This window comes from Daucus carota, chromosome 8 (genome assembly GCF_001625215.2).
Source record: "Daucus carota subsp. sativus chromosome 8, DH1 v3.0, whole genome shotgun sequence".
Lineage (NCBI taxonomy): Eukaryota > Viridiplantae > Streptophyta > Magnoliopsida > Apiales > Apiaceae > Daucus > Daucus carota.
In genome coordinates, this window is record NC_030388.2 from 30,325,792 (window position 1) to 30,351,882 (window position 26,091).

The 26,091-nt window shown below is 34.5% G+C and overlaps 2 protein-coding genes and 1 pseudogene across 4 annotated transcripts; 2 read left to right on the forward strand and 1 right to left on the reverse strand.

The window, feature by feature from the left end:
• Positions 1-2,697, forward strand: LOC108199479 (splicing factor SF3a60 homolog; annotated as a pseudogene).
• A 446-nt stretch (positions 2,698-3,143) lies between these two features.
• On the forward strand, positions 3,144-5,890 carry LOC108197473 (pentatricopeptide repeat-containing protein At1g71060, mitochondrial). 3 transcript variants are annotated; one of them, XM_017365107.2, is made up of 2 exons: positions 3,144-4,726; positions 5,236-5,358. In XM_017365107.2, exons 1-2 carry the CDS (start codon positions 3,176-3,178, stop codon positions 5,239-5,241), a joined length of 1,557 nt encoding a protein of 518 aa, XP_017220596.1. In that variant the 5' UTR covers positions 3,144-3,175; the 3' UTR covers positions 5,242-5,358. The 3 variants fall into 3 exon arrangements, with proteins under 3 accessions (XP_017220596.1, XP_063939587.1, XP_017220595.1); XM_017365106.2 differs by lacking the exon at positions 5,236-5,358 and adding an exon at positions 5,560-5,890 and having other exon boundaries at positions 3,145-4,726; XM_064083517.1 differs by lacking the exon at positions 5,236-5,358 and having other exon boundaries at positions 3,144-4,735.
• On the reverse strand, positions 5,466-13,646 carry LOC108198528 (uncharacterized). Its single transcript, XM_064083516.1, has 18 exons — positions 11,887-13,646; positions 10,829-11,020; positions 10,374-10,457; positions 9,718-9,777; positions 9,581-9,625; positions 8,574-8,782; positions 8,007-8,477; positions 7,660-7,744; positions 7,381-7,575; positions 7,207-7,296; positions 7,009-7,071; positions 6,856-6,930; positions 6,670-6,720; positions 6,438-6,515; positions 6,046-6,180; positions 5,837-5,944; positions 5,692-5,757; positions 5,466-5,604 (listed from the first exon to the last, which is right to left on the reverse strand). Exons 1-18 carry the CDS (start codon positions 13,549-13,551, stop codon positions 5,539-5,541), a joined length of 3,738 nt encoding a protein of 1,245 aa, XP_063939586.1. The 5' UTR covers positions 13,552-13,646; the 3' UTR covers positions 5,466-5,538.
• Positions 13,647-26,091: the final 12,445 nt, after the last annotated feature.

The window sequence follows — 26,091 nt, forward strand, 5'->3', positions numbered from 1 at the left end:
ACACAGAGGGGGGAGAGAGAGAGAGAGAGAGAGAGAGAGAGGGAGAGAGACGAGAGAGAGAGAGAGAGAGGGAGGGAGGGAGAGAGACGAGAGATATGTTCTCCTTGTTAATTCAATACGGTGGTTAGAATATATAGACAAGCTGGCCGGATTTCTTCTTTTTCGACACGGATTGGGCTTTGTATTTCGATTCCGCCCAAAATTTGAGTTCGTAATCAAAGTTTTGCCTCATAATCCTATTTGAATTCAGAGAAAAATTTAACAAAGACAATGAAAGTTTCCATCACAAACCATATCGAAGAGGGAAAGAATTGATTCCATCACCCGTTCGCAACTTTTGTCACAAAACCCTCAAATCAAAGAGATCGAGAGACCAGGGAGATCGAGAGAGAATCCTAGAGAGATCTCGAGACCAAGGAGATGTCGGCGACTTTACTAGAGGTGACTCGCGCGTATCACGAGGAAGTCGAACGCCTCGAGCGAACAATCGTCGAGGATCTCCAAAACGATCCACCTTGTAACAGAGACCGTCTTCACCAGAGCCACCGCGTTCGCAGTATGATCGATCAAATCTCCGCCACTACTTACAAACTCATTGAGATTTATGAAGATGACAACAATGCCAGGAAAGATGAGATTGCGGCTCTCAGATGCCAGATGGATCACGAAGATAACCTGTTTTACGAGCTATTGAAAGAGATTCGGGAGTATCCTAGGCGTCATCGTGTTGTTGATCGTGCAACTGATATGGTTGAGTCAATGCTCGAGGTTGAGTTCAGTGGCGAGGAAGGTTCTGGTCGTTATTTGGATCTGCATCAACTTTACAATGATTATATGAATTCTAAATTTGGAGAGCCTCTTGAGTACTCCGCGTACCTTCAAGTGTTTCCACAAGCTGGGAAGATACCTCGCAAATTGAAGCTTACAAGGCAATACAAGGAGTATCTGAGCAAGGTGCTGGAGTATCTCATAGGTTTCTTTCAACGGACAGAACCCTTGCAAGACCTGGAAACAATTTTCTCAAAGGTTAAAACTGAGTTGGAGGAGCCATGGGCTAGCAAAGGACATGATCCTTCTCAACACACTGCCATTGATCTTGATGACTACAGCACAGTGGAAGAGCTCATCGAGGAGGGACCTGAGCGGTTAAAGGAGGGTTTGGCAGCACGAGGACTCAAGACGGGTGGTACTATTCTTCAGCGTGCAGAGAGGCTTTTCCTTACCAAGGATACACCTCAAAAATTTGGATAAAAAGCATTTTCTGAAAGGAGAACAAATCAATGACTGGAAAGAAATTGCCTTGATGGAAGCTAAGATGGAAAAGCTATGCGATCTGTTACATAAGACAATAGTACGTACAAAAGAAAATGTGGAGAGGAAGCAGGCTCTGACATACCAAGAGATGGAAGTAGAAAGAGAAGAGAATGAGGTACAAGCCGCCACGGAAAGTGATGATGATGATGAGCAGCCAATTTATAATCCTATGAAGTTGCCAATGGGTTGGGATGGGAAGCCTATACCTTACTGGTTGTACAAGCTTCATGGTCTGGGTCAGGAGTTTAAATGTGAGATATGTGGGAACCAGAGTTACTGGGGCCGTAGAGCCTATGAGCGTCACTTTAAGGAATGGAGGCATCAGCACGGGATGCGTTGCCTTGGCATTCCTAATACCAAGAATTTCAATGAAGTCACATTGGTTGAGGAAGCCAAAGAATTGTGGGAACGTATCCAAGAGCGTCAAGGAGTGAACAAGTGGCGTCCGGACCTTGAAGAGGAGTATGAAGACCAAGAGGGAAATATCTATAATAAGAAAACATATACCGATCTGCAGCGACAGGGGTTGATATAGCTATCAACACTCAGTTATCTGACAGTTTTTCCTTTCGGAACTTGGAAGAAACGGGAGAAAAGTTGCATTGGCTATTTGTGTTTAAGACTAAATTTTATAATGAACCATCTTTTTGGCACAATTTCATTCCCTTCTAATACACTCATATTTAGAATGTAATAAATTTACTGCCACAGGTTTTATGCCAAGAGTATGATGCCTTTCAAATGGAGGATGAGTAAAAACAGAAATCTATAATAATATTTTGTTATTGTTATTGTGTGTTATCTATAATAATGATTTGTATGTTGATACTTGATTTTAAATCCGTTTATGCTCTGTCCTGGTATAAGTTGTGTGCTACCTGTAACCAGATAGTTTTGATAATTATCCTGTGATGAAATTGTTGATAAGGATTTGTGTTTGGAAATTCAATCTGTTGGAATTGACCTAAGCAAAAATATTCTTGTTTTAATATGTGGAACAGTTCAATTCTTGTGCCTTAGTATGTGTTGAGATCTTCTTTAAATGTCAAGATTTTGAAGCCAGGAAAACATGCTAAGGAGTTTAAAGAGTCTATGAGCAATCTACTTGATGACTGGAACTCGCAGTCCAATCAGTGCGTACTATGACAGTAGCTCAAGAAAGGCTTTCGGAAGTGCATTCTTTGGTCTTCACTCAGATTCTTTCAGGGTGACCATAGATCAGATGTCCGTCGTTCGGTCTTCACCAAAATTCTTCAGATGATGAGAAGAATCTCCCTTTTGTACTCAACAATGTTGTATACTCAAGCACATTTGTGCTCTCCACTATAGTGTTGTAATGTGGACTGTGGAGGACATCAAATCATTTTTTACACTCCTGTAATGAAAAATGTTGAATAAGCATATTTTGTTTAAGGGGCCTGTACTTTCATTCTTGAATAAATTATCCAATGAATGATAACATAATGTATTTTTTGGCTAAACTCACCAGATGGCTTCTCCTTGATGAACTATTGAACTCTACAAGACAAGGTTTGGAAAGATGACAAGTTTCACTTCAAACCATAAACTGTGTCTGATGAAAAGGTTTAAATTCAAGTGCAACAAAAAAGATCAAGTTAATTATCGCATTAAAGCAGTAAGCAGGGTTCTAAGATTCTCCGATTAATCTTTAAAAAATATTTTAAAAATTTATCGTTTATATTCTGATATAACTAAAAATTCTCGATTTATAAAAAAATCTCTGACAAATTTATCAAATCAGAATTTTTTAACAGATTAATTCCAATATTCAATTTTTATTTTCGAACCGTCTCCCCAGATATATGTACCCGGTAAAGCTTCAGTAGTTGCTTCTTCGAAAATGGGTTTTTCAATAGTTCGCAGTACAAGCAAACTCCAAAAATCAAATCTTTTTATTCAAAAACCAAACAAAACCCTGTTTCATTCCCACAAAATCTCAAGAAACTACACAACAATCCATGACAATTCAGTAAAACCCCAACCCACTGACAAAACCAACCAAAACCCAGATGAAAAAAGCCCCAAAATCTCTCAAGAATCAGAGAAAATTTGCAAAATTGTAATGACCCATCATCAAAATAATAAAGATTCAAGCTTTGACAAGGCCTTAAGCTCTGCTAATGTTGATTTATCTCCTCTCTTGGTTGTTGAGGTCTTAAAGAAGCTAAACAATGCTGGTGCACTAGCTTTACAATTCTTCAAATGGGCTGAAAATAAACATGGGTACAAGCATACAACAGATACTTACAACTGTTTGATTGAGTCTTTAGGGAGGATTAGGCAGTTTAAGATGATTTGGGTTCTTGTTAATGACATGAAGCAAAAAGGGGTTTTGAGTAAAGATACATTCTTGATGATCTCGAGGCGATATTCGAGAGCTAAGAAGGTTAAGGAAGCTGTGGAAGCATTTGAGAGGATGGAAAGATTTGGGCTTAAGGCTGAATTGTGTGATTATAATAGGTTGCTTGATTGTTTGTGTAAGTCTGGCAATGTGGAGAAGGCACATCAGTTGTTTGATAAGTGGAAGAAGGGTACGATTGAGGCGGATGTTAAGACGTATACGGTTTTGTTAGAAGGGTGGGGGAAAGAGCAGAATTTGTTGAAATTGAATGAAGTTTTTAGGGAGATGAAAGGTGATGGGCTGAAACCTGATGTTGTGACTTATGGGATTGTTGTTCATGCTTATTGTAAGGCGAAGAAGAATGATGAGGCAATTGAATTGTTTCGTGAAATGGAGAGGAATGGTGTTAAGCCTAGTCCACATACGTACTGCACGTTGATTAATGGTTTGGGTAATGAGAAGAGGTTGGCTGAGGCTCTTGAGTTCTTTGAGCAGTCGAAAGTAAGTGGTTTTGCTCCAGAAGCGCCTACTTATAATGCCGTTGTGGGGGCTTTTTGTTGGTCTTTGCAAATGTATGATGCATATCGGATGGTTGACGAGATGAGGAAATGTGGGATTGGTCCTAATTCTCGAACTTATGATATCATTCTACATCACCTTGTTAAGGCGAGGAGGACAGAAGAGGCTTATGATATTTTTCAGAAAATGAGTAACGAGCCACACTGTAAGCCGGTGCTGAGTACATATGAGATTATTGTGAGGATGTTTTGTAATGAGGGACGGTTGGATATGGCAATGTTGATTTGGGATCAGATGAAAGCTAATAATGTGCTTCCTGGAATGCATATGTATTCAACACTGATTCACAGTCTGTGTCACGAAAATAAGTTGGATGATGCCTGTAAATATTTTCAAGAAATGATGGATATGGGTATTAGACCTCCCGTGCATATGTTTAGCAATCTGAAAGACTCTCTTCTTGAAATCGGGAGGAAGGATACTGTTCTGGATCTAAGTCAGAAGCTTGACAATCTACGTAACACTCAGTTGGTTAGTTAAATAATTTACAGTTGCTTGTTACGTTTTCGTTTCCATTATGATTTGTTGATCACCAACTTTTATAGAAAGTACGACATATGCTATACAATTTCTAAAAAAATTTGCAACCGAGGAATCTGATATGAAGGTATGAACAGCAAGCAGAACATTGCAATATACTAGGAAATGTAACCGCGAGTCTAAACAAATAATTAGTTGGCAGTTGCAGTTTTCCTGCGTAAACTGAAAGTTCCGCCAAGTATACATATTTTGAATTTGTAAATTTGTTTTGCTCTATCTAACAATATATTAATTTGTTAGAAATCAATTGAGCTGTAATGTGTTCATATTGATGTCATATTATCTTGACATACAATAGGGTCATATTAGAACTCTGAAACAAAACAACTTTTTGATTACAGGATAAGTTTGTCTGATTTTACAAAGCTAACTTGTAAGTTATGTGCCTAATTTCTCTAATTTTTTTTTGTTCTTTCCCTCGTCTCTGGATGTATATACAGCAGTAAAAACAAGCTTACACATGAAAGACTCTCTATAAAACGCAAGAATCTGGGTGAAATGTTGTGGTATTTGGCTCTCCTGTGCTGCTTCTTCGTGTTATATCAATATCCAACTAAAACACGAGGATGATGATATACCCAAGAAAGTATTGTAAACAATTTACTGTAGCTTGTAGTTGGTAGTATCCGCCGGAGATGACTTTGAATGCATTCAGATCATTTGCCATGTCCATTACTTGCTTCCTGTTTCTTTAGCTCAGATTGGTTATGCATATTGGAGTTGTTTTCATATGTTTACTGATTTTAGTTATCGTAATTTGACAGATAAGAGTCTGATAGTACCGAGAAGAGTTGTGTGTCCAAGAATAGCTGCAAAGTTAGAGATCAGGTTCTCAGAAGGTATTATTATACTTCGCAGAGAATAAACAGAAAGGTAAGTTTAACCAGGAAACAGACCTTAACAAACGGTTGGTCTTTGCTGGGGAAGGAATCAAGAAAACTATCCTTTAAAAGAATCGAAACCTGGAAAAGTAAATTGATATTTATTAGTTCTCTGGCATTGAAATTTAAGGTGTGAAGTACAGATAGTGCTTTCACCAACCCTGTCATTGTTTGCTCGTACACTAGTAATTGTATGAGATCTCATATCCGTACAGAGTGAGTATAAGTAGCGTCTCATGACAGCCAGAAAACGTCCAGCAGCTTCAGCCTACATTGCAACTGACATTACTACCTGAAAGTCAGGCACCCGAACCTACTCCCTGGTGCAGGTAGCATTTCAAATAACCCTGAAATCAGTAAACTGCATACCTCGGTTTCATTGTAACTGTACACTGGACGCTTTTTAGCAATTGCGTAGTGCTTTGACATTCTAAAATAGATTGGCCCAAGTTCGGAGATCAGATCTCTATAATCTGGGAGTGCAGGTAACTTGCATGAATTCACCTGCATGTAGAGAAAAGTAAATGCAAGTTAATTTATGGCGATGCATTCTCCCTTGATGAACCTTCTAACCTCTACTTTTGATCTCAGGCGTCAGCCCTTAAAGTTTACGATGTACATATTCAGAACGGAAAGATTGAACATAATCAGTGGAAATGTTGATGAGTAATTGAATTTTACAAAATCAGGGAGAAGGCGAAGAACGCCTCAAGAAAATCATATACAAGAAAGATTAATTTGCAGATACAGTTATAACACACCTCGTCACATTCTACATCAACATAAATGAGATTTGATGTTTTTAGCTTGAAGTCAGTTGGCATCTGCTGCATTCCGACCTAAGAATGATAGAAATAATAAGATACCTTCAAATTGCTCGAAAAATTGCGTATGGCCAACAAGTTGATTAAGTCTAGTATAACTCGTCAATTGGACGTAACACAAAAAATGTAGAAACACAGGAAATGGGGAAAATAGGAAAAGGAAACTCACAATATAAGGAACAGGAGCATCAAGAAAATCTTTCATCTTCCCCGGGAGAACCTGCAATACAGATTATGCGAGTAATCTCATAATGGAAACCATCTGATCAGAAAAACGGAGAGAAAATAGAAGGAAAACTGAAAGCAGAAAAGCTTGTATGGTTGCAGAAAGAACTCTGCCACAAGTTCAACCTACGGGAAGAAATAAGCTTTGCCATTGAAAAGGTCGGATTATAGGAATAATAGATAAGACCATAGCCGATAGAACTCCCTGCATAGAATCACCAAGAACAAAAAAGAAATGAGTGCGGAAATAGCAGAAAGACTTTCAATAAACAGCAGAGATTACCAGGTTTGGACAGACGAACAACACTTGTTTTTCCAGTAATACCCCTGTCAGCAAGGTCAAAATCTGAAAGAAGATACGAGTCACGTCAGAATATGAAAGTAAACTGTATAAACCATAATAGAATGACTCGACTACATCTAGATAGTACCATAATTGTTTTACAACATAAACTTCACATATTTAAGCAAAGTATGTTACGTTTTCAAGAGAAAGTGCGCGACAAATTGCAGCAGTTGTCCATATTGAGAGTGCAGCAGCTTCCTCCGCAGCAGCTAACTTCTTATCTCCCTTGTAAAACAGACATGTCAATGATCAGCATACATGTACATATCAGAACATCTGACCAAACTAGTAGCAAAAGATTACTCGTACCTCCAAATCACTCAATGTCTCCCACCTTATACTGTTTAAATGCTTATCAGTTTGTGTCAGAGAAGAAACAGAAGGCCTTTGGTAAGCAACTGTTTGTAGATGTTCAAGTGGTTTAAAAGATATTTCCCCTCCTCTTTCAGGAAAAGGCATTGAATAATAAGCACAGATGATTTGAAGCAGAGCGTTATTGTTCTCCTGTAATTGAAACCACATAGAGATACTTAGTTGCAATCGGAAAAGCATTAACGTTAGTAATCTAGGAATTTATAGTCAACTAGCCTTGGCCCATTCCGCTATCCAATCTTCTTTAGAAATTTGGCCATTACTACTTAATTTTTCATCTTCGCCCATCGAGCTTACTGAACTGTCAAAGTACAAAGGCTTATTACTGCAGTGTCAACTTTATGAAAAAAAATCTTGTAAGTTCAATAAGCCGAAGGCAAATGAAACAACATATAAATGCACATTATTAACCAACATAAAACTTGAGCAAAGTCAAAAACAAGATTTTTATGCGCCTTGATATAAAGTAAGATGTAAGATGCAATATAATCATATATCAAAAACTGACTCAGATTATGATGATATAAATACAAGAGTAAAAACAGCTCTTGTAATTCTACCACCTGATCAAGGATTCATAACTTTCAGGGTGATCCACTGCATGTATTCTAGGATTGGCATCTACCACCTGTAATTTATGTTCTACACCCAAACCATCAGGAAGAGTTTCTGATGCCTCAGAGGTGCAATCATCAAGACTCTTCAAATTCTTTCCACTTTCAATAACTATTTCCTGGACATGACTATGCTCTGAAGTCTCAGTAGAAGTTCTCTCTGAAGAGCAATGCTCCCCTTTGGGTGAGGATGAGTATATCTCATCATCTGTAATGAAACCCGCAGCAGCAGCAGTAAGAGCTACAGCATTATCAAGTGGTATTGCAGTAGCCATCCAATCAGCGGAACTCTCCTGTTTATGAGGATCCCCATTCTCCTTCTTTTGATCATGAGACCTGGATATTGATGGGGCATGATCATGCAGACTCACATAATTAACAAACTGTGTTACCCGAGTCAGCCTCTCCTGTGTAATTATACTGCATCAGAGTAGTATAATGTCAAATGAGTGCTTTGTATTCTGATTTCCACTATATATGTCCTCAGATGAGAGTAGAAAGATTTAAGTTTCTAACCTTTTTAGCATCTCATAATGTAATTCAAAGAAAGGGGCTCTTGTTAATACACAGTAACAGCGAGGAGCAGAAGTCAAAACACGACTACACACTTCATAAGAAGTGGGCAGAGGCAGTGAATCCTCTGACATTGTGCGTGGAGTAGGTGGCCTCTGAACAATTTCTTTTACAAGCAAGCAGACACCATAAAGTGTTGCATTGTCTGCAACCTAAATTACAGAGAATTAATGTCTCGTGAACAATAAAAATTCATTGCAGAAGAGGGACTGGTATTAAAAGAAATTGGAGACCAGTTAAAACACATATTGATGAAAAATAAGAGTGGGTAATGAGATTAGCTTGGCATATCTAGTTTACGTTGACCAGACAAGTACACGATGACTAGTTCCCTAAATTACTATTAGTTCCCTATATCTCCAAAACGCAATAAATATTTTGTGAGGTTCAAATGAGGGTCAGGCAAGGTGGGAATGATGTCCATCCCTATTTGTAAGGGGACCGCTTCTCATAGGTCAGAGACTCATCGCTAACACAAAATATTATATTAGGCACATCATCAAACATACAGGTTGGTCGAACCCTATACAATCTTAGAGTCTACTGTCTAAAGCTCCACCAAAACTGCAAGCCTGTTCAACTGGCAAGCCAAACTATAGTTATTGTATAGAAGTGTTTTTAAGTGCACAACTGTCAAAAAAGAAAAAAGTGGAGCAGGAGCAAACAACCTACGAGTTAATACACAAGAATAACTCGATAACTCCCCAAAAACGAGCTTTCTTTCTTGATAAAGTAGATATTTTCCAAACACAAACGTTAGCAAGAAACTCGCATAAACGATAATTTCAATAAGTACTACGAGTTTGGATAAATTTGTCAAAATGTGCTGCCTATAGTAAGCTTTGATTAATAATAAGAAAAGTAAGTTTCCAATTATCTAAACTGTTAAAGCAGCACAATGATATAGTTCTAGGCTCAGATATTCATTTAAAAATGCGAGTCTGATTTACCTTTAGTGAGAATACAAATGATAAGTCATCTGTGCTCAAATGTCCCTGCATCTCATTAAAGACATATGTTAGCTCTAGAGAGGTCTGCAAATAAGCATATTTATCAAAATATCAATAATCATTTTGGATTCAAATACCTGTCCAAAAAAAATTTCACTCAGCTCACTTAACGATGGGGTCCTCTCCAATACATGTGGCTGAATAAATAAAGAGGGGATTATATGACAGAAAATATATGCAGCAGTGGAAAAGCAATTATGTTTCTAACAGGGGCGAGTATGCATTTGGAACTTGGACGGTGATCACAAGAGAAACATGAGAAAATAAGTAAGAAGCAGATTATTTGAATCAAAAAAAATGAAAAATCAAAGCCAATGAAAAATCAAAACACAATCTGGCTTTGAAGCTTAAACCGATGGCTCGTGGTCAAATTTTTTATCTTAATGTTTTGCATGTAAATCATGTCAGCTCACATGTAAACAACTCCTTCTAGAAATTTAAGCGCCAAAACTGTCAAACTGCCTCCAAATGAGGTGCGCGGTGCGCAAAGTAATCATGTCAATTTAATGCCACCTTACTACCTTAGCATGAAACACAAGAAGTATACAAACACTGAAATATACCTCTCGCAACAAATTGACCCTAGATCTTAAAGAAATGGATTACGAAAGTGTTACAATGATTATAATACTAGTGTTCACATAAAAAAAAAAAGATTAGGTCAACAACTTGTGTTTTAGAAAATTAGAAATTTAGTGTAATAATACTTCAGTAATTTTAAGAAATTACAAACCTTTATGCTGTCGGGAAAGCAAAAGGCTGCTAAATCTTTAGGACTCATAGATAATCTCTTCCCAGGAGGATACTCAAACAGGATCTGTTAACATGAGACAAGTGTCATATTCAACATTGACTAGTTACAGCATTATACCAAAAATATAAACAAGATGAGAACAATGTTCCAGTATCCAATCCGTATAAAACTAGGTAAAAGCTCTAGATGAAAATTCTCATGGATAACAGTAAAAAGATAATAATCTTGTACTGGAGCATTATAAGTTTTTAATGAGTGGTAAAGTTATTTAGAATAGCATTTTCAGCAACATACCTGACCAACAAAAATACTTTCAGCCATTTTATGCAGAACCATGGAGAGTTATGAAGAACAATTTAATCCAAAATATCACATCAGCAAGAAGAAATACTCAAATTGCGAAAGCAAAGTAGTAATTATATAGGATAACTAACCTCAGGTTCCAATGATGGAGGCTCCATATTCCGCATCCTCTTAGGATCAGGCGACATTTTATTTCTATTAAGCATTTCCCACGTTTTTTGTCTGGCGTATGCAGCTTCCACAACCTCGAGATTAGAATTTGGATGAAGACCGGCAATAATGAAGTGTTCAAAAAGGGAGGTAGGTTCTGTATATGTAAGGCCCTGCAAAGCATTTTTAAGATGATCAAATCAAAAGATTTACATTATTATTAAAAGCAAGATTTCTAAAAAATTAAAAATTGAAGTGCACAAGTACTTGCTGCATGCGCAGAGAATTTCTAAAAATCAGTGTAACTGAAACAAAAAAAAAAAAAGAAAAGGAAACATAAATGTAACTCAAAAGCAGGAAGGTTCAACATAAATATTTCTGAATAATCACAATAAATGAGTTGTTCAGCGGGCCATGTCAATTTTAAAGATATATCGCGGCATATTGCTCAAAACAAATACATATTGTATATATCAAAAGATATCCACTTAAACAAACATTTTCCCAAAGAGAATATAATATTTCACAAAATAATGACCAGATATTGGAAGGCAGACTTTGCATACAATTATACATCAGTGGCATGAAGTCATAAGGAATACAAGCCCATACAATCGTGAAATTTCATAAAGTCTTGTACAATTTAGACAGGATTATTAATGGAAGATCTTTATTAGAAATCACTTAAGTATGTGGATAAAATTACTTTTTAGCAAGTGACTTTTATTAAGATAGGTCAAGTGGGCTCTATATGACGTATGTTAGTTGTTAAAGTAGGTTTTAACCCCAAATTTAGTTGAGCTCAATGTCCACGACCGTACTTGCTCTTTGTCAAAGATTATACATGTTAGCATTATTCAAACAAACACATATGGCAAAAAAAAAATGCATTGTCATGCAGTAAAAACTTTTTACAGCTAAATTGACCGTGGGGGGAGGGGGTTATCATATAGTGCTATCAACATTCATAAAATTGTTAAAAAAAATTCATAATGATATAAAACATTAACAAACATTCGTTCCTTTTAGCTCAACATACCGAGGAATTCGAATGAAGCTGATACCATTGGCGCTTTTGGTCAGCCAAAATTTCAGGATTAAAATTGTAATCCTTACTTTCATCTTTACCCCATTTTAAAGCCCTTTGAACTTGATGCTTCCATTTTTGGAAACCGTTGCTGCGTTTGCCCCCATTCCCAGATGATACATCACTCTTTGAACGCCTATGACCCGGCCCTGATGGTGGAAGGTTTAAACTGCTCGTATCACTTGGCATTCTATCAACTTTTAAAAATGCCTTGTCAGGTATCTTCTCTATTGCCAAAGATGGACCCCTCTCTAACAGCTGAGTTGTCGTCGAAGATGCATTAGTTGTTGTAGAAGATGGATCCTTCTCTAGTGTTTGAGTAGTTGTTGATGATGGATCCTTCTCTGACACCTTAGTAGTCGAAGATAGATCCTTCTCTGATGCCTGAGTTGTTGTTGTTGAAGATGGATCCTTCTCCGACGCCTGAGTTGTTAAAGATGGATCCTTCTCTGAAGCCCTAATTGTTGATGATGAATCCTTCTCTAACGCCTGAGCTGTTGTTAAAGATGGATCATTTTCTGACGTCTGAGTTGTTAAAGATTGATCAGTCTGTGACTCCTGATTTGTTGTAAACATTGAATCATTCTCTGATGCCTGAGCTAATTCTAAAGATGGATCATTCTCTGAAGCTTGAGATGTCACCAAAAATGAATCTTCTTCTGAAGCCTTAGTTGTTGAAAATGGATCCTTCTCTAAAGCCTGAGTTGTAGACGAAGATGAAATATTGTCTAAGGCCTGAGTTGCTGTCAAAGATTGATCCTTCCCTAATGTCTGAGTTGTTGTCGAAGATGGATCCTTCCCTAACTCCTGAGTTGTTTTCGAAGATGGATCATTTGCTAATGTCTGAGTTGTTGTCGAGGATGGATCTTTCTCTGACGCCTGAATTGTTATCAAAGATTGATTTTCCTCTGACACCTGAGTTGTTGAAGATAGATCCTTCTCTGACGCTGGAGTTGTTAATGATGGATCCTTATTTGACGCCTCATTTGTTGAAGATGGATCATTCTCTGATGCCTGAGTTGGCGTCAAAAATGAATCATTTTCTGAAGCCTTAGTTGTTGAAGGTGGATCCTTCTCGAAATCCTGAGTTGTAGTCGAAGTTGGATCCTTGTCTAATGCCTGAGTTTCTGTCAAAGATTGATCCTTCCCTAATGTCTGAGTTGTTGACGACGGATCCTCCTCTGATGCTTGAGTTGTTATCAAAGATCGGTCCTCCTCTGACGCCTGAGCTGTTGTCGAAGATAGATCGTTCTCTGACACCAGAGTTGTAAGAGATGGATCCTTATGTGACGCCTGAGTTGTTAATGATGGATCGTTCTCTGTTGCGGGAGTTGTAAAAAATGAATCATTTTCTGACGTCTGAGTTGTCAAAAATGAATCCGTTTCGGAAGCCTGAGTTGTCAAAGATGAGTCCTTCACTGACATAGGAGACGTTATCAAAGATAGATCCCTCTCTAATGCCTGATTTATTGTCAAAGATGGATCCTTCTCTGACGCTGGATTTGTCAAAAATGAAACCTTCTCTGATGCTAAAGTTGTTGTCAAATTTGGATTCTCCTCCAAAGCTGGAGTCGTTACCAAAGATGAATCTCTCTCTCGCACTAATTTTGTTTCCATTTAACAATCAATTGCAGCCTGGTTAAAGGAAACAATCAGTTGCATACATTTGGGAAATAAACAAGCGAACTAAAGTTGATTGCTAACGTCCTCTGCAAAATAGAACACAGTTGTATAATTTTAATCACTGTCGCGTTTTAGGAAAATGCAAATTGTGTTTGGTTCAACCATTTGAGGAAAGATAAACATCTAGCTAAAGAACTTTAGCTAGTGTTCACGCATGACACTATAAGGATCTTAGCTGAGGTAACACAGCTAAATTTATAATCTTTTTGCCTTGCAACAGATAAGACACCATGAATCAAAGGTAAAAGAAACACATAACAACAAATCCGTTTCCTACATATATAATTTTCAAATACAAATACACAGAGTTTCTTGATAGTATATTGGCAATCAAAATTTTGAGAAAAGATTTGCAGCAAATCATAAACATCACAATGATGAGAGTACAATATACCAGAGAGATTTTGCTTCAGAACATCACTCAAGTAAAAACAATACAAAAAACCAAAAAAAAAAAAAAACAAGCCCCTATCAACTACTAAACCAATAGAAAAATTCTTAACTAGAAAAGGTGCTACAAGCCTAGGACTATCAGAGGAATATCAAAATCATACTTCAAGTTCTGGACAAAAAAGAAAAATAACTCAACCAGGAACATGAAATTCCTAATTGCTAGAATTTTTCGTATTGTGCATTTAAGCCGGAGATTATGCATCTACAAATCATCATAGCATAATCTTCTGTACTTAAAATTCTCTCCTATCTGGGATCAGAATCTAACCAAATATGGTAAACAATATACATAGCCCATGCATGCAGTTATTTACTCATTTAACACATAAACTATAAATTGATATAAGAATCAGAGCCATCAAGAAAGTCATACCTCTACAAAAAACAACAATTTGCAGAACTTCCAAGCCTCAACACAGAATATAACTGAATATATTTATATCCAAAAATTAATGTAGCCATCCTGCAAAAATCAAATAAAAATCATATTTTGAGTTGGGAATTAGAATCTGATAATTACTTCTAATTAATGCATGTATCATATGTGCAAAAAAACCACAAATTTTGTTGGCTCTTTTTTTTTATTTCAAATCATAAAATAAATGATATCAAACTAGTAGAAAATCAGATATCAAACTAGTAGAAAATCAAAGGCCAAAATGAACAAATGTTACCTGATACCAGGATGATCAGAGAGATGTTAATCGAGAGAGATAATAATGGGGGAGATTCCCTGTCGTTCTCTGTAATTTTTTTGGGAAGATTGATTAAAATTTTGATCAGTTTTTTTTTTAGGAAATTTTTGATCGGTTTTGTTTTGGAGTATTAGATATTTACTTTTTCCTTATATTTTTGTTGGGTAATATTTACATTTTCTAATTACATAAAACATAAAATATAAAAAATTTACCTAAGGTATATAATTTACCTCAATATTTGGTTTTGATAATGCCCATCCTCATTTTAATAACTTTGGTCATGTCAACAAAATATATTATATAATTTACTATTTATCAAAATTAATTATGACGTTATTTAATTTTTTATAATATAATTATAATTATAAAATAACAAGTAACACCATCTATATCTATATTAATAAAATATTGGGGAAATTAGGAGCCGGCCTTGAAAACTAAAAGGCCTGTGAAGGTCCAGTCTGTTATATCCAGCGTTGATTAGTGGGCCTCGAATCGATCCGGGTTTGAAAATTTCATCAGTGCACGTCAAATTCCAGAAGCACGTTAACATCATTTACCTGAATATTTCACTTCGAGACTCAGGAACGCCACGTCATAACTTTAAGTTAATTTCTATTGATTAGTTTCATCAGTAAAACTAAAATTCGTTTAGGATCCAAATAATCGTTTGTTTTCAAATATTTTTATAAAATAACACAATGCGCCCTCATATTCATAAAAAAAGTACAGCTTTTATATATGGGCGATTGTGTAGATTTTTATTGTCAATTCGCGGTAAATTTTAAATCCTCCATCATATCATACAAATATTTATCGATTATTAATAACTTTTACCTCGGTTTAGTCTTCATAAAACCTCCTTTTGGAAAAGTTGTACACCCATATTTTTTAAAAAGAACTGTTATTAAATATTTGTACGAAACTCTCGTTATATCGAACCTTAACAAAAATATTATTTTTTATATTATATCTTAAGACATACAGATATCAAAAACATTGTAAAATAGTCATCTAAAATCTACAAAATCACTTAAATTTTCTAGTGTCACAACAATTTTAAACATCACTAATAAAAAAACGGGAAATTCTTGATGGTACCTTCGTAGAATTGGTTTTTCTCAATGGATGGTACGCTCGTACTTTTAATTTACTCTTTATGGTACCCTCGTGTACTTTTAATTTACTCTCTATTGATTTCAAACTGTAAAACAAATTGTATATTTGAAATCTTTGCGAAAAATTACATAAAATAGACCCTTAAATCATGTAAAACAGAGTCAAAATGTATGAGATATATTCAAACTTGGAGGGTGTTTGTTTACGGCTTTTAAGCCCAACTTCTGGTTTATAAGTTAGAAGCACTCATTTATACCGTTTATGTAAAAAGTCAAGAAGCACTTATTAAAAGCTAGGAATGCTAGCTTTTGTTTTAGGACTTTTACTTATTTCCTAAACACTTTAATTACTTATAAGTCTTAACTTTGCTTCTAACTTTTACTCTATTTTATTATTTTAAACAAGAAGCACTTATTTTAAACTCACCCAAACGGTCCCTTCATAACCAAACTTTGTCATTAATATCTCACTCATTTTAACTCTGTTTTACATGATTTAAGGGTATATTTTATATAAGTTTTCGTAAGGATTTCATATATACAATTTGTTTTACAGTCTGAAATCAACAGAGAGTAGATCAAAAGTACACGAGTGTACCATAGAGAGTAAATTAAAAGTACGAGGGTACTACTTGTAGAAGTCAAAAATGCGATGATACCATTGAGAAAAGTCAATTCTATGAGTGTACCATCAAGAATTTCTCTAAAAAAATCTTAATTATATTTTATTTAGTTGGATACTTATTTTCTCGAATCAATATAGATGCGTACTTTATATATTACAGTGAATCACAAATTCTAAGATAAAACATCTTAACTATACATATTATAATTTTCGCAGTCTGTTTTATATAATATAGTGACAGTTAATATAAGAAAACAATCGACCTTTACACTTTACTACATTTCTAGAATACAATAATATCCTGAAATAAAATAAAAATTCATATCAACTGTCCATGGCATAGAAAAGGTAGGAGTGTAAAATGGAGTACTAGTATACAAGTAAAAAGTTTCAAAACATCTAGAGGTCTTGATATTCTGTCAATATTCTTCTAAACATTTGAACTGTGGAAAGTTGACTCCAGTGCAATTTGATCACCAAGCTTGATGATCTTTCACAGAAAATACAATATTTTAAAATGAAAGCCTAGTCGAATAGTATGCTATTCGTCAGTCATCACGATGAAGCCGTATATTGAAATCCAAACTGACTGGAACTTGCTACAATTTGCATGTGATCATCTAGAACAAGAGCCATGAGCTTGCACTTTTATCTCAAATGCAAAGTAATTTCTGCATAATATCATAAAATTTATATTTCTATTATATGTAATCAAATAATATTCAGATATTACCAGTATTCTGAAAATCTCTAATTTATTGAATAATTTTGAATTTATCTTTAAAATATAATTTACCGATTTATGATTACATTTCGATTTAACTAAAAATCCTTGATTTTTGAAAAAAAATTCCAATAAAAATTAGATCGACAGATTAGTTACGATTTCTGATTTCTTAAATACTGCTATAAGTTACGATGGTATAAATAATTCAAAATCATTATTTAGAATATTTATAAATAATATAGAACAGTTAGTAAAGTATACAAAAAAAATTAAATTTTGTATTTAAAAATAATATTGCCAACATAATTTTTTCAATCCTAATTTCCTTCTATCTAATTAATAAAAAAATTGTGTCAAAAAGCTGTCGTGTAATTTATTATAAGTGAAAAATAAAAATAATTCAAAGTTATGAACTAATCATCAGATCTTTTGCGAATTGTTCCTAAAAACATGCAAAATCTAAATTGTGTCATTACATATCTTATTAGCTTTAATTTTATAGCAAGTCAACTTGACGACCTTCTCGAATATTGTCCAGATTAACGTCTTTATAACGACTACTTCTCAAGCTAATTAAACATAGCTCTATATAAATACCAAGTGATACTTATCAAAGTTCATAAGCACGCAACATACCTCATTAATTCCTCCTGCTTAATCAACCAGAAAATCAATTACACCAAAATTCGAAATGCAAACATCTTCATTCATTCCATCAACACTCCCGCCTCCGCGTTTATTATTTTCCACGAAGACGAGGAGTGCAAGAACAATCACTTATCAGAGACGACCAGCTATCATGGCGGTTAAAAGAGATAATCAAGAAGACAAAAAGTACAAGGGCAACATGGTGGATGAGAATATGATTGTTTTGAGAATGCGGATTCATGATATCATGTCGAGTGAGAAGAGCGAAGAGCTGCCAACGGATTGGATGGAGTGGGAGAAGCAATATTATCAAGAGAGCTATAAGCTGGATGTGAGTGAAGCACTAGGGTTTTTGCAGAATTTGTTGATGCGGACCAGGCCCAGCTTGGCCTTGGGTGTTTTAGCTCTTTTGATGATCTGTGTTTCGCATTCGGCGTTCGTGGTTGCATTGAATTTTATGAACATGACACTGTAAATACTTGTGAAGGATACTAGAGACTTGATTTTTGCCCAACCGGGTTTTTCTATTGATCGATTGTTGAGAATAAAAAAGTGTTGGAATGGTGATAATCAGGAGAGGTCTTGATTTTAAGTCTTTCATATTCTCATTACCTTCGCTTATATGTCCGGTAAAATCAGTGAAATATCTAAGATTTGATTTCAAGTGTTTTGTAAATTTGATTGAAGAAATGTTAACGGGTGCTAATAACAAAAGTTCATACAATTGATTTTAAATGCTGTATACAAATTTGAATGAAGAAATACTAACGAATGCTAATAACAAATTATACGAATGCTAAAAAATTCCTACATCAATTAATTTTAATTAATGATTTATACAAATTTGATTGCAGAGATATTAACATATGCTAATAATAACAAAAGTTCTTATAGCAAGCAATACTTTAGTATCACATTATACATCGGAAAACAGCTTCATAAAAGAAACAGAATCGAAACCGATCAACCTGAGTTTAATATGACATGACTATTCGACCAGAGTCAAAGTGACACTTATTTTAGGATGGAGGGAGTATTTTAGGACGGAGGGAGTATAAAAGATGAATTTTTTTTAAAATTTGAGATTTGTCACACATTAAAGAGGCAGCTTTTATTAACTGAAATACAAGTAAGCATGCAAAAGATAAAGGAAGGGGAGTGCTGCTAGCTGTAGGGAATCCAGCTCCGGCATTGCAGAGAATTATGAATCAACTCAAGCCGCATCGAATCCATCTTGCAGAATCAGAAACCCTAGTTCCACAGCCTGCAATTTAAATAAACTAAATCGGCACAACAATATATATTAATCCCCACAGGTCACCTTCTACAAAAATTACCAGCTAGTAAACATATAGCAATAAATTATAAGAAACTGATAATTCCCCTAATTATTGAAAGCTGATAATCTCCATTTTCAAGCTATCAACAAGGCTTCTGATACTAATTATACAGCTAAAGTTACAAAAATATTAATATTTGCTATACGGTCAAAGCACCTAAAGTTACTAAAAAGTCAAACGCCCTGAATAATGAACCAGAGGGAATACAATAGCTATGTATATATTGGGAGCTCCCTTCAGTCCAAGACGCGACGGCAATAACTGAACACAACCCCTGCATCGTTCGATCAGAAACTCATCTTAGACCTTATAATAAATTTGCGACGAGTTCGTGAACAAACGAGCCAGCAGTTGTGTAATCAGCCCTCGAACCACCTCGGACTGGACTGAAGAAAGCTCCCTAGTAACATTATACACACTAGTATTCATGCAGCAGCAAATTAACATGCACATCAAGAACATTTTAACTAAATCATACACTTAAAATAAACAGAATAGCAAGACATAGGGGAGGCGAATATATAGAGATGATGGATGTGGAGAAGAAAAGAAAAGCGGGGACATGGAAATGCAAGGGAGATAAATTAGCTGTTTGTAACACTGACAAGTGACAAGTGATGAGAAGAGTTCTCCCAAATAATGCTAGTGGTTTATTTATCATGGGATTGGGCTACTTTTGTATATTCCACAATAATACACTACTCATCTAGCTGGCCTGTGTGATTCAAATACACCCTTGACCCTTCTCTGTTCCTTGTGTTCAGGGTTTCTGAGACATATGTAATGCTTCAGAATTATTGATATTGTTAATAATAATAATTGTCGGTAAAAAAAATTGTTTAAAGAAAAATCAATATTTTACAAAAAAATATGCGAAAACAGAAGTTTTCTCAGTATTCCGTTAACTAAAATCACAATAAGTCTCGTCATGTTTATAATTGATATCGACAATATCAATACCACATATGCAGTGGTCCATTATGGTGAAATCTTGGAATGAGAAACCTATGGTGATGGTGAAGGGACCTATTTTTCAAGAATCACGTCTTTGTTTGATGTTTCTTCAATCTTACGAATAAATCTGAAATTCCCAATTAATCTCAGTCCAAGTCCTAAATTATAAACCTTATTCCGTTATAAATCATTGTTTCATTATCAATCATAATTAATTTTAACAACCCTTGTCGAATCTTGTTATCATTTAATTACAAATAATTATTATAATTACCTATAAGAGTACAAGATCTTACAGATACGTGCCACAAATTATCTTTTAACATTTGTTTATTGGGTCATTAAACCTAGATACTTGAAATCATTGAGTACCTTTTCCGGTATCAGTTAGGGTTTGAAGCAGAACCTAATATGAATTTCTTTTCAGAAATAATATTAAAATCTACTTTTATGTCCCAATTAAATATATACGTTTTTTTCTGACACGCATTTTAAAACTCCTTTAAAATATAGTTTTATAATATTTTTCTAAAATTTTTTTTTTTTTTGAATAAAAATTTGATGTCTAAACTTTTATTCCATAATCAAAATTTAAAAAAATATTAAAAAACTATATTTTATAATAATCTCATAATAAAGTGCTGTCCGGGACAGATGGAGGGAGTAGTATATATGTTGGTGAGACATGATTAGCTAGTGAAATTGAGTATGCATCGTGAACAAAATTCTGAAAACAAATCCGGGTCAAAGAAACATTCAAGCACTTGAAGACTACAAAGTTTTCCTTCCTATTGAAACCCTAGTTAGAAACTGGAGCTAATCATACAGTAAAAACACATGTACTACAAGTTCTTGTTCTCATGACAAGTACCCACATATATCACCTTTCTCAACAGCTTTCATGCATGTTTAACCTACTAGCTAGTTTGTTTCATATTTAGTTATTCTGCCGACTCCCCAACCCTAACTAAAAGAGTTGCTTCTCAACAATCTGGTTCCTGTAATTACCAAATAAGTTCACAACCAAAATCAAAATTTGAGATTTAGTTGTTTTTTGCCATCTTGGTTTGTTTCGTTTGAAGCTCCACTGGCAAGGTCGTCCTTGTTCACATGCAGCATGAAGTGAGAGAGAAAGAGAGAGACAGAGAGAGAGATAAAAAATACTATTGAAACTCTGAAGCCAGAGGACCTGAAAGATACTGCAGCAAAAGCCATAGCTGGCTACATATAGAGATTGAGTAGCTTGTTTTCATCACTCCCACCGTTGTGGGACCGAAAGGGTAAGTGTTCTGTAAAATCTGAGCTCTATGTTAAGTTTTTTGTGTTGTCATATCGTTTGTCAATTCTATTTCAAATTTTCCAGTTAATTTAAGGGGTCTTTTGGATGAGCTTAAGCAAAACGACTTCTTGCTTAAAATAAAAAATTGGAATAGATGTGAGAAATTAAGAATTATAAGTTATTAAAGTGTTTAGAAAATAAGTAGAAGTCTTGAAAGAAAAGCTAGAATTTTAGGTTTTTATAAGGGCATCTGAATTCTTTATACAAATGGTCAAGAAAACCAAAAGCTTACTTATTGTTAAAAAAAAGTGCTTTTATTTGTTAGCCAAACACGCCCTAAATTTTGCCATTTGCCCATTTCACTATAGACCTCCCTCCTCCTTCAACATGCTGATGATAATTTTTCTTAAATACTCTATACATCGAAATATGTTATATTTTTCTAAAATATAACCCCCGCTTTATTAACTTTTATTTTTCAACTAGCCATATTATAAAGATAGTCCAGAACATATGTATGTTAGTAACATATATACGACACGAAAAAAAAAACGTTGAACGTGAAGAATTTAGAGTTAGACAATTTTCCGCTAGATGATACTGTAGCACCCCTGTGTATACATCAAAAACTTAAGATCAAACTGTGCAACACTTGTATGCTGTTAACATATGCGACACGAAAAAAAAGCGTTGAACGTGAAGAATTTAAAGTTAGACAATTTTCCACCGAATGATATTGTAGCACCCCTGTATATACATCAAAAACTTAAGATCAAACTGTTCCAATGTTTTTTTCCACTGAATATATGCTGTTAACATAGGGCTCAGAATCTGATATATACCTATTATAAATGATTAAATTAAATACCATGCATGTTTTCATGTAAAGTAGGATCAAATTTTAATCGAACTTATTAGCCTTGTTTTCGTGTAGTGTCTACTTCTACACTTACCTGTTTCCTGTTTGCAGTTCGCAGCTAAACCCTACGTTACATGCTCATACAGTATCATTCTTCCGAATCATACCACAGCTGTCTTGAATTTTTTGCTTTTTTATCCTGGTAAGATAGCTGTCTGGTTAAATTTTGAAAAACATGTCACTATTTGAAACTTTACACTGTGCACGTACTAAACTGAGGCTCAGGAGAGTACACTTCATCCTGCCCTTAAATCTCAGACTTTTGACATTAAAATATGTGCAAATAGGAGTATATAAGTATGGGAAATAACTTCCAAACACGAAGCAACAGAAAACATATCATGTGTCTGTGTTTCTATTTCTTCTGAGTGACATACTCCTATTATTTTGAAACTTTGAGAGGTGTCCTACTGTCCTCACCTGACTCTGCAGAGAGGCTGGGACTAATTTTCAAAGAAAGACCCTGCTCAACTCTCTTCAAACTGAGAAAATTTCAAGTTTAAGCAAGTGATTTATGTAAATCTAGATTTCTCCCCTGCACGCGCACCGTGGGTGTTGGAGCAATATATTGACAACACATGTGAGTACTCCATGAATGTTTTGCTATATAAAATCAGATATTCTCCTTTGCAATGTCAATGTGGGACTTCTAACACATTCCTATTTTTTCATTTCCAAGAGACCAACTTTGGATACTTTTAATTTATCTCATTCAAAATGCCTTGGAAAAATGTCTAGAAAAAGAACGCTATCTAAGCGTCACTCGTTGTGCGCACACAACAATTATTTCTCAAATATGTGACTCAAAATCGACATAACAATATGAGGTGAAAAACCCACATTTTCCAACAGTTTCTTCTTTTTTTCTCTCTCTTCTTCTGCGGATCTTATCCCTTGACTAGAATTTCTTTTCAATCGTCTGATTAAACAAACGACTGAGTTGGATAGTTTATGTGCATACAGGAAATCCAATTATCACTAATATAAGTTAAACCTATCCAACATCGTCAACTAGAATTTGACAAAAATAATTGAAAATATTTTTCATTAAGATCAGCCGCCCCTTCATCACGTCAATCGGAAAAGAAACTAAAATATGTAGCATTACTATTTTAATATGTTTCATAAACTTAAAATTGGGATGATTATGACAGAAGACTATGACCGGCAGGGGATGGGATTGGGTCAGCCCAACACGAGCTTTGGACCACACACAGGTACCCCACTAACTAAATGTTTCCCTATTCAAGCCCACAGGAAAGTTAACCCAGGCTCTTTCTAATGGGCTATAAACTACGGCCCTGAACATGTCGGATATCTAATCTTTTTTCCTTTTTTTGAAGGTCCAATATCTAATTTCTTTTCTTTTTAATAAGGGCGAAAATCTCATTTCGAATGTACTATTTGCACGCAAAATTAACTTTACTTATCATTTGGAATAGATAGATTATTAGAATGTTATCTACCTTAAGTATAAAAATTAATACAGCAAAAATAAATATCATCACATTTTAATAAGTTGAAGCAAGTAGATAAAAGTTAATCGAACAAATCATTTCGAACCTCTTTGTTTAGAGCTGAAGTCAGCTTACAACGATTTCTAATTTTAAATTGAAAAATATTGTTTGTATAATATATTAAAAATTAATTTTAAAAAAAATATAAGTCAGAAACTGATTTAAAATAAAAAATTAGTTTTAGATGATATTTTCAGTAATTTATTTTTATAAAATTACTCATAAATCATAAATTATCCATAAATTATTTTTATTTTTGTTATATTTTTGTTATATTTTTAAATCCTTATAAATTATTAATAAATCAAAATTAAGTACACAAACATTTTAAACTCCCAACTTATAATCATATTAAATACGTTAAATCATAAATCGTAAATTTAAATTCCTCTTAGTTCAACCAAACTTAAGATCATAGTATGCGCCTAAATTGCACCCTTTCCCCCTTGTGTTAAACGTGTTTGAAGTCCGTGCTTCAAATTGCTTGACTGTAATCTGATTCCAAGTTTTCTTTCGATTGAGCTGAATTTCAAATTTAATTGTCAACGAACGAAAGTGTTGGAGACGTATATATCACGGGTCAGAACGAAGGACTCGTCTTTGGTCAAAATGATTCTAAGGTGGCTTTTAGAGTACTTAAAAAAAAAGGTGGCTTTTAGAGTGATAAATGACAAAGCAAAGAAATATGATGTGAAACAAAAGTTGTTATAATTAATTTATTTTTAGTTATAACATAATAAAAGTTTATATAATTAATATTCAGATAAATATAAAATAAATTATTTAACTTAAAAATTAATATACTAATATAAATATCCTAAGTTGTTAAAAAAATATATTTCTGAAAAATATCAAGACTCACATTTGTAATCCTGAACAATTTCGTTTGTCCATAATTAAAATTCTTAACTGAAAAACACTTTTGAGGATGGCGTGTCTAAAGGACCTTCAAATTGTTTGACTGTAATCTGATAGTATTCTGATTCCAAATTTTCTTTTAATTCAGCTGAATTTTTAGAATTAATGTCAACCAAAGTGCAGGCTGAGCATTATGGGTCCAAACCACGACTCATATTTGGTCAATTCTAAGGTGGCTAGTTTCAAGTGATAATTAAACGGTGGGATTGTCCCGAAGTTTTGATGAAAACTGTTAGTGTTGTCAGAGAAGGGCCTAAAAATTAGATAACTATTTAATATTTTATATTATAAAAATAAAATATTTTTGATGAAATTTGATAATGAAATTTATAATAATTTCCCATAAATATTGAAAAACTCTTTTTAATTCGTATGGTCGAAGATGCTCTAACAATGCCAAACATCAAAAGAAACTTTAATTTATAATAAACGCCGACAAATAAACACTCGTGGAGGCTATAATTAATTTATTATACATGTTCATGTGATATTTTGCACCAAATTTCTTCTCTCTTTTCTTTAGCCGCCTCGCTCTTTTCACATCCCGACGGGGCTTTCACCGATTTTTCGTTGGAAAGCCCCAAATCCTTCCGTTTAATTACTTGTTCTTTGTTTGCTCTTATTTGTTTCATTGATTTTCTCAATAAAACTCCCTCTTTGGGCAAAGTTATCTTAGATCTATATCATCGAAACTTTTCATTTTCGCTCTTATTCGCTTTCAGATGGATTTTTGAATTTGTGAGTGGATTGATCATCTTCTAGTGTAGTTTCGTGGTGCAGATCTAATCATCTTAGTATGCAGTTGAATTTTCTCTCGTGTGTTATTTTGATCTCTCTCCCTAGTGAGAGCGTGTGATTTTTCTCTCCTTCTTTTGTCAAAGTTGGTTTGGATTTCGATAAAAGTCTTACGGTAATTACATTTGTGGTTGATAGCTCAAACGGATTTTTTGAAAAAGGTAGTGAACACAGAGTAAGGATCTATAAATAGACCATCGTCAATTTCAACACCGCTTATTTGTCTCATCTTAAGTACGAAGACAGACGTGTTAATCTATTCTATGTTAATCTATTCTATGTTTGTTCGACTCTGTCGTTCTTGTAGATGTCGTATGACTGTTATTTATTGAATTATTATTTTTTTAAAAAAGAATTGTATGTAAAAAATTCTTAATATTAGTAATTGTTTTTGGTGAACTTTTTTATATATACTTCAGTGAAATCAAAAATTAACTCAACAATTTTTTTTTTGAAATGAAAAATTAACTCTACATTACTCGT